This window comes from Lepisosteus oculatus, chromosome 4 (assembly GCF_040954835.1).
Source record: "Lepisosteus oculatus isolate fLepOcu1 chromosome 4, fLepOcu1.hap2, whole genome shotgun sequence".
NCBI lineage: Eukaryota > Metazoa > Chordata > Actinopteri > Semionotiformes > Lepisosteidae > Lepisosteus > Lepisosteus oculatus.
Window position 1 is genome coordinate 36,736,179 of NC_090699.1, and position 15,008 is coordinate 36,751,186.

The 15,008-nt window shown below is 35.4% G+C and overlaps 1 protein-coding gene across 1 annotated transcript in view; it reads left to right on the forward strand.

Annotated features, from left to right (window-relative positions):
• The first annotated feature begins 8,566 nt into the window (after positions 1 to 8,566).
• The window catches only part of cfap58 (cilia and flagella associated protein 58), a 64,594-nt gene continuing 58,152 nt past the window's right edge, over positions 8,567 to 15,008 (forward strand). The window contains exons 1-7 of the mRNA XM_006630758.2: positions 8,567 to 8,765; positions 9,761 to 10,042; positions 10,327 to 10,475; positions 11,323 to 11,479; positions 12,029 to 12,223; positions 13,002 to 13,139; positions 14,519 to 14,678. Coding sequence (XP_006630821.2) covers positions 8,757 to 8,765; positions 9,761 to 10,042; positions 10,327 to 10,475; positions 11,323 to 11,479; positions 12,029 to 12,223; positions 13,002 to 13,139; positions 14,519 to 14,678 — 1,090 coding nt within the window. The 5' untranslated portion in view covers positions 8,567 to 8,756. The remainder of the gene's footprint in view (positions 8,766 to 9,760; positions 10,043 to 10,326; positions 10,476 to 11,322; positions 11,480 to 12,028; positions 12,224 to 13,001; positions 13,140 to 14,518; positions 14,679 to 15,008) is intronic.

Sequence of the window (15,008 nt, forward strand, 5' to 3'; positions counted from 1 at the left end):
TCAATAACACCTACCGCCCTATCTCTTCGTTTCAAAAAGACGTGGTATTAGATGATGGCAAAATAAATTGTACTGGAGCAGCAATTTATTTTGCCGATCAAATTCAGCTGATTTCGGAACATATGATGCTGTATGTTATGCAAAGTATACGTTTTGATAACTTAGCTATAAAATAGAAATAGAAAAGATATAGCTGTTCGATGCTTGTTGCTTTATTTTTATCATAATCTTTATTTAAAAGTGCGTTGAAGGAGAAACTTCCAAGCAGTTCCCACCCCAGAGCTCCCCCTTCTGGACATATATGATATATTACGTAAGTGACAGTATTGTACCACAGTTCATTCTTACGAGAGGTAATAATTGTAACGTTTGGAAATGTAATTTAAAGCAAGTTTCTCAATTTAGATATAATTTACATGTTACATTCAGCAGTCAACAAGCTGAATGGTGCACTAGTCATTTCGACATGTATTTTAGAGTTAATTTGTTACATAAAAAAGACGTTTTAGATAAATGGAGAAAAGCATTCAGCGTATTTAACGTCTGGGTGGTATTACAGTAGCTAATTGATCAGAGAATCTCTATCAGCCATTTCTTGAAATAAACCAGGGTTAACTTATAACTGGACTGGGAAGCTTGTTCTAGAAATCAACAATATGCTGTATAAAGAGGTGCCTTCCATTCTTTGTTTTAAACAAAATTTCCCCTTTTTTAAAAAATTCTGTGGTCTGTGTTTCACTGTTGATTCTGAAGAATAAAGACATTCCTTTAAATCAAGGATTGAATCTGGTCACTCTTCTCTGCGCTGCATCCAGAAGAATTCCCTCTGCTCTGAATGACTATTAAATACCCTGGTCAAGTACACGCAGCAGGTAATGCGCATCGATGAGTTGATGGTTTATAATGAGCTTAGTTTTAGTAAGACTGTTTTACACTTTCACTATTCTCATGTTTTTTTTTCCATTTAATTTGAAAGATGTAAAAATAAAATGGCCATGGAGTTTACCACTATTGCCTCACACCACCTGGGTCATGAGTTTGCAATTGTACACATTCTGTGGGGAGTCTGCATGTTCTCCTATGTTTGTGTGGGTTTTCCCCAGGCACTGTGATGGTTCCTTCCATCACCCAAACCCATGCTTGGCTATGTTCATTGGTGATGCTAAATTATCCCTGTGTATGTACAGTATGTGTGCCCTGTGTTAGGATAGTCCCGCTTTGTGCCCTGTGCTATCAGCCTGAGCTCCAGGTTGCTGTAGCACATTCCAGGAATAAGCAGCTTTCTGATAATGAAAGAGTGGGCGAACTGGTTCAATCATTGTGGCAGTAAATAGTGATAAAAATCAGTTGGTAAAATGCTTACATTATCCATCCACCCATTCTTCCATTTTAGGGTTGCAGGGGAGCTGGCAAGGAATGGGTACAAGGCAGGGCAATATGGAAATAAGAACATTTTTGCTTTCTTAATGTTACTTTTGGTTATGTCAAATCATCTCATGCCTTACTTCAAAGTTTACTTCATATAGCCTTTTTAAAACAGAAACGAAGATTAGTGTAAAGTGACTAAATTCACTTTGATACAAGTCAAGGTCTTCTCCTTACATCCCTCTCCCTCCTCCATGATTGTGGACTAATTCTAAGATTGCAATTGAAAAGTATACCGAGGGTATTTGGACTTTGTTTTGTGATCTACACGTTGAGAATGTTAAGCAAGATGACACAGATGTGATAAAAGGCATCAGTCATCAGTGAAATTACTGAAAGAAAGCAATAGTAGGAAATATCAGTGAAACACATAGGGCAATTGGAACACTTGAGGAATTGATTAATAAAATAATTAATACATTTTTAGTTAAAGATCCACAAACTCTGCATCATTTGATTTTGAAAGAGAAGCTTGGTGAGATTTCCAATGTGAAAGTGGATCCTTAAATATTTTTTTTGCATTAAAAAATTGAAAACTAAATTAGGCTCATTGCCAAAAGAATGAGACCAGCCATTTAATTTAACACTGGTATACTGTAATTTCCCATGCACACTTGTGCACTCTTATCGCCAAATGTACTGAAAAACACCTTGTGTAGACCGAACATTGTGAAAGGCCTCAGTGACCACAGCCTTAGGGGCATTAAAATTGTACATTAGACAAGAAATTTCCTGTTCAACTGAACACACCACACCAACAGTGGAATTTTTGTTAACATCAGAAGCAGTTGTTTGAAATCTCTCAAATGTGTTTCTTTGAACCATTTTCACTTGAGAGTATTATCTGCTTGCAGTGCCTAGATACATAGCTTAATAAATGGTTAATTAATCTTTTGGTTTGTTTGGAAACACCTTTGGACTCATAAAGGCAGTTTTGAAGCTGCCAAACAAATTTTAAAAGAAAATAATAAAAACAATAAATAATTTACTGCTCCATGAGGAGTGCTACTTGGGTTCAGGCATACTGTTGTTTATTTTATTACTGAAGGAGAAAATATGCATATGTATTTTGAAGGATTAGTTCTAGTTGACTCTCAGGAGTCCATATATTGTATAAAACTTTAAATATTTTGCCAAAATTTTAATTTACAGTAATGCCTGAATGGACAGATTTATTCATTCTGTGAAGTTGATTAAATACTCCACTTGTTAAAATTACATGTGTAAACAACATTTCCATAACCATTTCCATTGATGTGCACTTGCAAAACAATAATTTTGTTTAATTCTTATTACCTTGTTACTCTTGGGAAGTCTTATTAAACTGACATTTCAGTTCCATAAAGACCTTGTATTTATCCAATAAGGCTGAGGAGCTGATACAGTACATCATACTGTACAAATTATAGCAGTGATTTAGTATTATGTCCAATGGCAGATCTTTATTTAAATCCTTCCAGTGTATGAATTGTGATAATTATTGCATTTACAAAACAAATCAGTAAACAATACAAGTAATACAGTACCTTTTTATTGAATACCATTGTTTGCTTATTTTATAATTGATAAGACGTATTGGCTAATGTGGATATTCTTTGTCCCTGTTGACTTTAAAGCAGATTTTTCAGTCCTTGAAAAACCAGGACTTTTTTATGCAGTCAGCACCTTTATCTTTATTATTAACATTGTACCCAACTTCATATTACTTTTAAAACACTGACGTGATCAGGAATTGGAAAGTGAAGTGTGAATTGTTCACTATGAGCTACAGTATGAGAAAGTAAAATTATTTAATAGAGTTATTTAATAAAAACAAATTGAAGAATGCAAAAACCTGAGGTGGTTACTACAGTACAGTAGGTCTACTCTGGGACAAAGCGTTACAAGTTAAAAGAAGGACTGGCAGTCATGTCTTTGCAGGACTTGCATCAGGCCTCAGTTTTAATCTCTTAATTGACCCTGATAGATTTTCTTGTCCCTGGAGCTCAAGATCAACTGGATATTTGAGGATTAGTGGAAAGAAAGACTTGCAAGGGAAAGGAATGAGATAAGCCAAGGTTGTCACCTCCAGCTTGAGAAATCGCTAAACAGCTCCTAATGAAAGGATATCATATAAATTCTTGGATGCTGTCAGTGCAAACACCCACTGCTTTATGCCACTTTTACAGATAAGTATTGCTTCTCTCTAAATGCTATTGAACTGACTGTGCCAGGGTTGCAAAGTTATGCAATAAAGTTTCTCCTAAAAGTATCCACTCTGTAGTCTTAAGTACTGACTGGAGTGTCCACATATTTCTTCACACCCCCATACATAATGTTAACCCTAATTCAAACTGCATACAGGCTGCAGGGGCCAGAGCTAATGGGGTGCTACTGGAACATTCATAGCTGCATAGATGTCAGCTTGTCATGAACTCTGCTCCCACATTGATTTAGTTTTTCATAAAGTGCTTTACACGATTTTATTCAAAAGGGTCAAGTTAATTCCTGATGGAAGGGGTGGATAATTCCTCTGACTGGTTGTGCTGTACTGAAAAAGTAAGAACAAAATGGATGGACCAGCCCATATAAATTAATATATTTGTGAAAAATACAGTATTTATATTTTTGAATTAAAGTTAGGGAGGAAATCTGCACAGTCTATATAGTTTCATTCTCTCTCCATTTTTCTCTTTGTAATATTGCATTGAAACAGTGTATTATGTATTCTCCCTTAGACACCCCGAGACAAGGAGACGCCTCTGCATTATCTTCATGTGACAGTGCAAACTCTTGAAGTCAATAGGAGGTAGTAGCTAGCAGGCCTTTCTGTGAAGCGAATGTCTTAACTGTCTAAAAATAGGTCGCTTTGTGAAGTAGTGAAGGGATCACATCTAGCCAGGCCCTTCAAGTGCATTTTATCCACAGGCTCAGATAGAGGTCAACTGGAAGAAGAAACACTCTGAAAAGGCATCCTGAAAGTAAAGCAGACCTTGCAGGTAATAAATTTTAGTCTGTGTATTTCCAACAGGATTCTAAAAAATGTAGTGCACATTTTATGAAATAGTATTCCCTATTCTCTGATAGTGTGTGCTGTTTATATTTTGTGGGTGATTATTTAGAGTTGATTAGATGCCGTGACTCTATAACTAATTTTTCCATAAAAGACATATTTCTATCCTATATCACCTTTTCAATCTGAATATTAAGTTTTGTTCATGAAACAACTGTATGACATGTACAGGTCTTGTTACATGACTTGCTGAGCAATGTCATGTATCTTCACCACATATTCACTGTTCTACTGCAATACCTTATATGTCAATAATGTAGGAATGTGACAATCTAAGCAGATTCAATTCTTTCTCGTAACTGATATGCAATAATCGATATTATAATAATGGGGGAAAGGAAATGGAAATGAGAAAATTGATAACAAAAGCCTGTTGTCTGTCTCCAATATCTAACATGATTTTACATGTCCACAGTTCCCAATCTTTCAATATCCATAAAATCATGTTTTTTTAGTTTTTAGTTAATTGTTTGAGAAAAATCCAACCCTGTTACTACAGTACAATAACTAAAGAGTACACAACATGTTTCAAGACTGATTTACATCAACTGTTGTCATCAATGTTATCTTAAATCAAGTGATCATGGTCCTTGTTGAAAGGATTTTAGTCAGAAACAATTTGATTTTTGGGGAGGAGGAATTTGTTATTTCTTTGTTTTAGTGTTTCACAAATTATGAGAAACATTGAAAATGACTGCAAGGAGGGATCAACCTTTAATGTCAGAATAGTCTTTGCAAGAAGTACACAATTTTATCACAGTAAGAAGCATTACTCTATCAGAAGTAGGCTTTTGATAGATATACATTCTCATTTGCAAAAAATAAAGCAGCACACCATGTTCCACAGAGGGTATGTGAGCTCACAGAACATGTGTTGTTGCTCACAGAACATCTAACAGTGGATGCAGATATAAGATGAACAGAAGAACAAAACAACAGCACCAACAGAACAATAAGTATTGTCTGAACGTATCAGCTCAATGCAGCCGCTCATAGAATACATAATGTAACAAATCTTGATTTAGGAGACATGAAATCCTAGGGGAACACAAATACAAAATCTTTAGTGTGTCACCAGAGTGTGCAAGTCAGAAAAGAACAGATTGTATATGCTGAAGCTTTACTGCAATGGTATTTATTAAAACTTAAAATTGTATTACATAAACAATAAACTGTTAAAAAATGATTACTATTGTTTCCAAAACTCTGAAATAACCAGTAATGCTCTGAAACTTGTGATACTGTATATATATAATAGTCAGTATGGTAGTGATTAGAACAGAATCTCTTGCAGTGTTCCCTGTGTATTTAACCCATAGTGCATGCTTTTCCTATCAAGTAGAGCACATTGTAGATAATCCATGAGTTTAAGATATTAAAATGTGCAATGAGGAGTATACCTCGCTTAAGGCCTAGATAATTATTTTGTGTGCATTCTGCAGTGTAGCAAAATCACACATCACCAGTGGGATGATCCATAAATATAATCAGATAATGGAATTCAATCAGGAATGACTGTTTATAATAAACTAATTTATTTGCTTTCAGGAATTATGGAAAATTACTAGATCCTGTAGGAATATTATAGAATACTTGTTGGCATGCTGGTTAGAATAGCTGCCACTTGACTCCAGGGTTCTGGGTTTGATGCTGACTTCTTGGTTTTTATGTTTCTCTCAGGTTTGCACTGGCTTTTGTCAGGCACCCTGGTAGTCTCCCAGCTCTGAAAGACGCTCAGGCTACAGTATGTCAGACTGGCTATTCTGAATTGTCTCTCTTTCTGTGGACCTGACTGGTTACAATATGGGGAGAGCAGTTGTGTATTCTCATCCTGCCTCGTGTCCTGTGCTTCCAGGATAGGCTCTGGCTTTCCACAACCTTTACCACAGATGAAAAATAAATCCTGACTCGTTTGTTGAATTGCAATATATTCTGTGTGGTGATGCTGAACACCTAGTTTTTTTATTTCTTGTTAGTTAAATCATTCTGTCTCCCTGATATTCTAAAAATGCATTGCATTCACTGTTTCTTGTTTTACAAGTGGTGACACACAATTGACCACTGAGAGCAGCATCAGCATTAGTCGAATATGGGCTCTTGAAGATTCTGGAGATTCAATAACCACTGAGTTTTCCCTGGGCACCTGCAGGTTTGTGGGCGAGGAAAACAATATTCATCTTAAAGAGAAAAGTGAGGATTGTTTCAGTTAAAAGCAATATGGATGAGGTCAAAATCCTTCAATACTGGAAGGTTCTTAACACTCATGTTTCACTAAACAGTGAAATGAGTACATTCCCATAGTGAAAGTTTGGTAATCTGCAGTATTTTTATCTTTCCTGAAAGTGAAAGAAAGATAAAAAGTCTCAAGACCCACATAAAAAAACATAAAGAAATACAGGGAGTTCATTGTAATGGCATTTCAATACCTAAGGGATTGAACTTCTTCAGTGTCTTGAATTTAGGACCTTCGGAATACAGCAATAAATAATTTATCATATGTCTTCTTCAGTCACTAACACAACATGTAGTAGAGTAATATGTTTATACATTAATATCAATTAGGATATTCCTTCTTGTCTAATGTTTATAGATGCTCTTTGTAGGACATTTCAAGCCTGCAATGTCTAGTTTCCCTTTCACATGGCAGTGCTGTAGATATATTGCAAACCTTTTACATTCCTTGACAACTCTAAACCTTCCCAGGCACCCTGTGCACATAACGCCTTTCAAATAATCAACAATTTGTCCCATTAATGAGTTTTACAATCAACTTATTATCCCCTTTATGAACTTGTAATTTAAGGTGATGTTGCTCAAGTTAAAGACAATGCGTTCATTAAGTTCGCGCAATTCAAGATTAACACCAAAGTGACTCTGAGAGAGTTTCTGGATGGTCTCATTTCCCTTTCTTCTCAAAGATCTAAAATTTATAAAAATAAAACTCAAAACGGCAAGCTATCGGAGAAGTGTCAGAAAGTAAATTTAGCATCACATCACATAATTTGTTGGCAGTTCTTGTGAATAACTCTTGCTGATTAAATTGTCTTAAAGTCATACAAGTGATAAAGTAATGAAATAAAAAAACACATTCCTGGTGGCCATTCATGTGTCTTGCTTTACTTTGATTCTTTATGTTTCATGAGGTCGTTAAGCAGTATGTCGCAACAGTCATTTTTTTCTCGTGTCAAGTGAGTTGCTGCATTGGTGGACTTTCCTTCTGTAAGGAAATATAAAATATTTTCTCCTGCATGTGATGATATGCACCACTATTCAAACATGTTGGCTTTAATTGAATTCATAGAGAAAAGGAATGGATCATAAAATGACTATTGTCTTATGTTTACAAAAAAAGGAATCCATTGCATGACCTCTTTTTCCATAAAGTACTTCAACTGAAAGAATCTGGTATCGCTGTTATTGTACTGTATACACTATGTGCATTAATTTTTAAATTTGTTTAAATGGTTTCAAAGCTTACTCCACATACAGTACATGGAGAACTTGCCTTGATATGATTACACAATCAAGCAATTTCACTAATTTTGAAACACATTTTATTTTTACTATTAATGTGACATCAATTCTGAAATTTCATTTCAAGGTAGCTTGAAGTTTGATGCTGTCTTGCAATAATTTTGGATATAGTATTAAAACATTTAGGTGTTATAGAAATGTTAGTTTTTTTAGGTTTGTTAGTTAATTGTCTAAATCTGTTATTTAAACCTTTTACATTCATGCCTTATTTTATTGTAGTAAATGGCTATATATTCAAGAGTAGTTTGATGTAAAAAAGTCACCTCATTTGCTAATAGTTAATGTATCTCTTATGAACATTTTGATTATATTTTGAAATAGAACAAAACTACAATGCAACAAAGTACACAAAAGGGTTCTCACAAAAAAATTCTACTTACTTTTAAATTAAGGTTATATTTTTTGCTGTACCACATTGTGTTATTTTCGAAAGTAAAGTACGAATGGAAAAGTAACTCAAAAGTTATAATTTGGTTTTACTGAAAAGGAGGCTTGAGTGATGTCATCACGTAAAAAGAAGGCGCGGCGTGGTTGCTAGGAGACGAGAAGGACGCGCCAGGTTTCCAAAGAATCCACAACAACACAACGTGGACATTTAAAACGTTATGGACGCGAAAGTAATGTTTTTAAGCAAAATACTCTTGTCTTTAAAAAATAAATTATTTGATGTTTAAAATCTTTCTGTAGTTCCCGAATTACAAACTTTAGTTTCTGGATAAACTGTTAAACAGGGCAAGTGAAAAAAATGACGGAGGTAAGTTTAAACTAAACATTTCAAACAGATGGATTATAGAGACATTTTGGATTGTAATAATTCAAGACAAATTGTTGTATTTATGTCGATGTTAGTAGTTTCATATGAGAAAATTAATATTTGGAAAAATCTCAGAGATTAAATGTTTTTCGGAGTAATGATTAGTAACAGCAATTATTTATTATTAAATTAATAATGTTATCATTGGTTTAACATCGTTTATCTGTTAGGAAACCAGAAAATAGCGATATAACCATTTATTATATGTTATCCAAAATATACAACTTATACTTTGAATTGAGAATGGCCTTTCTTCTTGAGTTCTCAATCTACGTTTTTACTGACTAGTCTCCTGGAAAAGGTTACACCAAGAATTGATTTAGTTTTTGATTAATTAATTTATAATTTGATTTTCAGAATTTGATTTCCCTATAGGGATTATCTGATTCCATATCTAAAGTTATACCTTAACGACTCTGTTACATGTATAAATCATGGAATTATTCAGTAGGCGGCTGTGTGCATTCTCTATCTTTTACTATTGTGGAGGTGTCGATTTAAGACTTCCATCATGAATATTATAGTCAAGAGAAATTCAAATGTAGAACTGAGCACTGAAAAATAGTTGCACTACTACTGTAGCCTTGACAGTGTACCTTCATGTAGATTTGCTTTCATCTCATCTTCGTATTTTCCAAGTGAATTTTTATTCAAAAGTTGTGGGTAGCAACCACAGTCATTCAAAGACTGCATTTGCAATCCATCCTAATAAATTAGGAATATGTTCATTAATTTGTTCACTGCAGCAGTATTTTATTGAACCATGTGTTTTCCTGTCTATAGCTCTGGAAAGAAACAGGATTGTTGATTTAACAAATGAATCATGAGCTGTATAAAATATGACAGGTGTTCACTGCCAAACTTCTGCATCACCTGTATTATCCTCCACTGGCAATAAGACAACATTGTTTCAATCCCTGCCTTTTTATTTCTAGGAAAAGGCTCAGAAGCTAGAAACTGAAGAAAATGTCTTTGAGACACTGGAAAAGGACTTTCAGGAAGTGCTTAACGAGCTCATGGGAGATAAGAGCCTTGAAAAATTCCGGGCAGAATATGAGAAACTCCATAAAGCCCTGAAGAAATCCCATGAGAGTGAGAAAAGGCTTATGGCAAAATGCAGGGAGTTAAACGCGGAAATAGTATCCAACTCTGTCAAAGTTGCAACAGCATTGAAGTTGTCTCAAGAAGATCAAACGACTATTACGTCTCTGAAAAAGGTAATGTTTTATTTTCCATTTTTTCCACAGCGTTCATACTAAAACCAGCAATTCATTTTGAACACAGAATTAGTCTGTTGATAATGAGCAGTGCTTAGTTTCCTCCATGTATCCATTTTTTAATTGAAACACTAGTATCCTAAAAGAGAGAGAGAAATATTTCAATTTTAGTTTGAGGCTAAAAATGAGGTTTGATTTTGGTTTGAATAGTTGGTTTAGAAAAGTTGACCCTTTTATATAATAGTTCTGTGATCTTCTCACTTAAATTTGTGGTGCTCTTTTAGGAGATAGAAAAAGCCTGGAAAATGGTTGATTCAGCCCACGAGAAAGAACAAAGGGCAAAAGAGACAATCCATTCACTGAAACAGGAGATTTCTAACCTAACAAAGCTTGTTGAACAAGGCGCTGGCTTGTCAATAGGCCAGGAACACGGGTGAGTGTTATTTCTTCATTCGTCTTTAATCTACGAATTGAGATACCCTGAAGAAGGTAGAGATATTAATATAAACCTTTATGACTCATATACAATGCAGAATGCATTGTTGTAAACTTTGTATCTAGGATGAAAGATCCATGCTCTGTATCCCTATTTTTAAATCTTGAAAGAGAAATGTCTCGCCAAATGGAATGTAAGTCTCTCGCTTTTATTTAGAAAAAAACTTTATTCTTTAGTTTGATAAAATTGTACTAAAAACAGTCACAAAATATGAATTTAACATAGAAAATGGGGCAGTACAGTATCCAAATGGTTAGCATTGCTGTATCGCAATGCTGGGGCCTTCGGTTCAATTCCAAACCTGAGGTGCCGCTACATGTAAAGTGTCTGCATGGAGTTTGTCTGTTCTCCCCTTGTTGATGTGGGTTTCTGATATGGTTCTCCAGTTTCCTCCTACAGTCCAAAGACACACTGATAGGTTAATTGGCTTTTTAGAAAATTGGCTCTGGTATGATGAGTGTGTGCTTGTGTTTGTCTGTGTGTGTGCCCTGCAATGGTCTGGCATCCCATCCAGCGTGTATCCTGCCTTGTGCCTGTTGCTTGCCGGGATAGGGTCTGGATCTCCCGCGGCCCTGAATTTGATAAACCAGTTAAAAAATGGATGGATGGATATACAAAATGAATTTTAACAAATGAATTGTGAGAATGTTAAATTTGTACTCACATATTTGTTTAAAAACATAATGGTAACAAACGTTAGTTTAAAAAAAACAACAAATTACTGTATCTTCTTCAATGTGTATTATCCTGGATTATCAGTATGAAAAAAGTGTGACTTTTTTAGTGTGAATGATTTATTGAAAATCAAAGAAGACCTCACAAAGGAAAGAGATGAACTTCTGACTGAAGTAGTGAATTTGCGAGAAAGCCTTACGAAGGCCACTGCCAAGCAGCAAGAGATCGAGGCCTTGAAAGAAAAGTCCTTTGAGACTATCTCACAGGTAATGAAATATATATGCAAGTGTGTTGTAAAACCTTGTTTTATATTGTATTATTAAAAAAAATCCTTAAACTGCCTTTATCCTCAGTTTCCATTTAGGAAATTAATTATCTTAAACACTTAAAATTATTTCTTGATCTCTCATAACAGCAACATTTTACAGTGTTTGGGGTAACATCAATAGTAAGTTCAAAAACATCCTTTATCCTGAGGGTACAAATTCAGTCTATAATTGAAACTTTTAATGTCATCATCTGACTCATTATTAAATATCCACTAATTCTGTTAACCTTATGAGTATTTAGTAATTTACAGTATGTCTTTAACTTAATAGCTCAATACCTGATATGAAAAAAAATCAAAAGTCTGAAACATTGCTATTTGCTCTCCTATTGTAAAAATCGGCAGATTTAGTTGACATATTTATATGCAATCCTTATATCATTCTCTAATTATCTTAGTTAAATCAAATAGAAAAAAACTGTAGACAGGTTTTGAACCCATTTCTTGCTTTTAATGTAAAGCTGAGGTTTATTGTTTGCATGTAAAGCTCCAACAGGACATTCAGGTTCGCCAGAATGAATGTTCTCGTGAGACTCGGAGGAAGGAGAAGCTGGAGAAGGAAGTGAAGCAGCTGCAGGCTGATCTGGACGCCAAACAGTCGGAAATCAAATCGCTCAATCTGCAGAGCCAGTGGAGCAAAGAGGAGCAGCAGAAGCTGGAGCAACAGCTGCGGGAGCAGAAGGTAGGCCTACTGGGGAGAACTCCTAAGACCTGCTCTGTTGAAACGGCCTTCTTGCAGCTTGGAGTTATCAGGTTTTCCAACCATGGCTATTGGCAGCATCAGCAGTACCAAGCATCCACAGACTGAAAATGCATGATGCTATAGCGGGCACATACTGTAATTCTTTGTATTATACGGCCCTGTTTTCCCCCTTTTGAATAATTCTTTCTTAAATTCAATCTTCTAGTAAATATTTTGTCATGAAGCCTTAAAACAAGTTATATTTTTGCACCATGGCAAGTTTGACATGTTTAGTTGATACAGTAAATGGCTGAGAAAAGACAAAGGGTTCAGAGTCATGGGGGAGCCGTTACAAGGCTGGGTGCCACCCTGGACGGGAAGCTAGCCCATCTCAGGGTAGGCACACAGACACACTCACACCTAGGGCCAGTCTTCCCAGGAGTCAACCTGTCAGTATGTTTTCGGACTGTGGGAGGAAACCAGAGCATCCAAGAACATACAAACTCCACGCAGATAGCACCCCAGGTCCTGAATTGATCCCAGGTCTCAGCGCTGCGAGGCAGCAATGCTAACCACTGTGCAACCATGCCTCCCATAAAACAACATATTTTCTTTCTTTCCTTACATTCACATTTGTCTCAGTTGCTCGAAGCCTTGAGTAATGGTGTATAACAGTTTTGAATTCAATGCTGAGATACAAAGATACAGTGTATGTATTTACTGTATGTATCACATCATGCAAGATGTTGTATATAAACGATTCTTCCAAATATCACAGATTCTCAATGAGCGAGCAACAAAAGAGCTGGAGCAGATGCACGTTAGGAATACAAAACTCCAACAGGAGAATGAGCAGAACTCTCTGAGTATGGAGCAGCTAGCCCAAGAGAATCAGCAAAGAGCTACAGATCTTAAGGTAGGAGCACCCAAAGTAATCTGAGAAAAGGCAATAGTGCCCGATATAAATCCATATTTTGTTTAACATAAATCCCGTTTGCCATGGAGGGCTTTATGAAAACTCCTGTTGTAGAAGGCCTTGTATAACAAGGCTCATGGGAGAAAAAAGTTTAGATTTGGAGGCCCCTAAGCTCTTAAAGCTTGTCATATTAATGATGCATGCTGAACATTTTGCAGCAAGACGGTCATTGAATTCAGAATCTTTTGAGATGCTGTGTGGAACATGCATTCATGTTGTGGGTAGTTCCGTTACTTTGAAGTGTCAATGACTGATTCTGTATGATATTCTTTAACATAGTGAAACTGGGTTAGAAAAAACAAAACAAAAGTTACACCAAAAAAAAAGAAGAAAAACCTCAAGACAATTGGCCTGACCAAGCCAGTTTGTGTCTTCTTTTGAACTTTCCTGTCCATCTTAAATTATGCACAGAAATGATCCCCTGGAGAGGAGGAAGGACTTCTGAACTAGAGCTATTAATCTTTGAATGTCTTTCCAAGGATCTTTCAAATTTAGATACCATTTATAGAACACCGGAGGAAAAAAGTGATACAACTCATCTTCCAGTAGAACATATTGCTCTGAAAGTTTAGGGTTTCAAATGCTGAGCGTATGCAGTATGTAATCCCTGCTGTAAATTTATTAGACAAAACTCAAATCCCTCAATGAAATCTATTGCAATTTAACTAGAAAAGCACTAGAGGGCACTATATAGACACAGAATTGTTGGTCCTGTCGAGTGTTGTTGCTTTATTTTCAACAGTCTGAAGGAGAGCATTTTGTTTTTTATTTTCTTTTGAGAAACAATCATAAATATGATAGTGTCACTACTGTTGCTACTAACAGTAACAATCATACAAATTAGTATTTTGTTTTAGATATTGTTTTAAAATATGACTTTGTATCTAAAGAATAAAATAGCTACTGTAAATAGTATTCATTTTAAAGACTACACTTCTTCCTGATATGCCCTGACAGCCACTATAGTGTTCTATAAAGATTTATTTTTTTATTTTTGGAAGAACTTTAATATCCTGTTATTTATGAACCCATAAGGATTGTGGTTATAATAGGAAGTGTCTGTCAAGTCTCTCATATAAAAAAATATTGATTATGTTGATTTTCATTTCACATTTCACACGAAAGACAATTTACCTAATATCTTGGGCTATTTCTGCTGGAACAACTTCCATTACAAAATGTACCTCCTGAGAAATAAAATGGCTACTGTGCTTTGCCTATAAGACATGCTGTAGGTAAAGGGAATTGAGTAGCAGTAGCACTTGGCTTAACGTCAGAAACAAACCCAAAGAAGTAAACTTAAAAAAAAATCCCGACAGGTGAGGGAAGAAGAGGTGAATCAGATGCGTCAAGAGATCTCAAAACTAACTAAGATGAGAGAAGCCACCCAGAGGAAATTGCGTCAGATTGAAGATCAGAAAGTGGAAGTGGAGCAGCAGAGGGACATGCTGAAAAACCAGATCGCTGGGATGGAGAGAGGTAAGGAATTCCATTTGTTTTCTTAGACTGTATGTTGCCCCCCACACACACTTGCATTGTAGAACTCTTTCTTTGATATAGATGCACATGTTAAAACAAATAGCAATTTGTGAGAGCATTCTCAGTTTACAGTTTATTTTAAAAAGTTTAAAAAAATGCCACAACAACTTTCAATATCAACTATTGTTTTTTTAATTATTCAATCCAGTAGGGGAGGGCGATTTCTTTATGGAGTTCAGTCTTGCTTCATCAGAACCAACTAAAACAGACACATGAAAGTATTGTATACGTTTTTGAGACATTGATTCAATTTAATGTACTTTATGATTA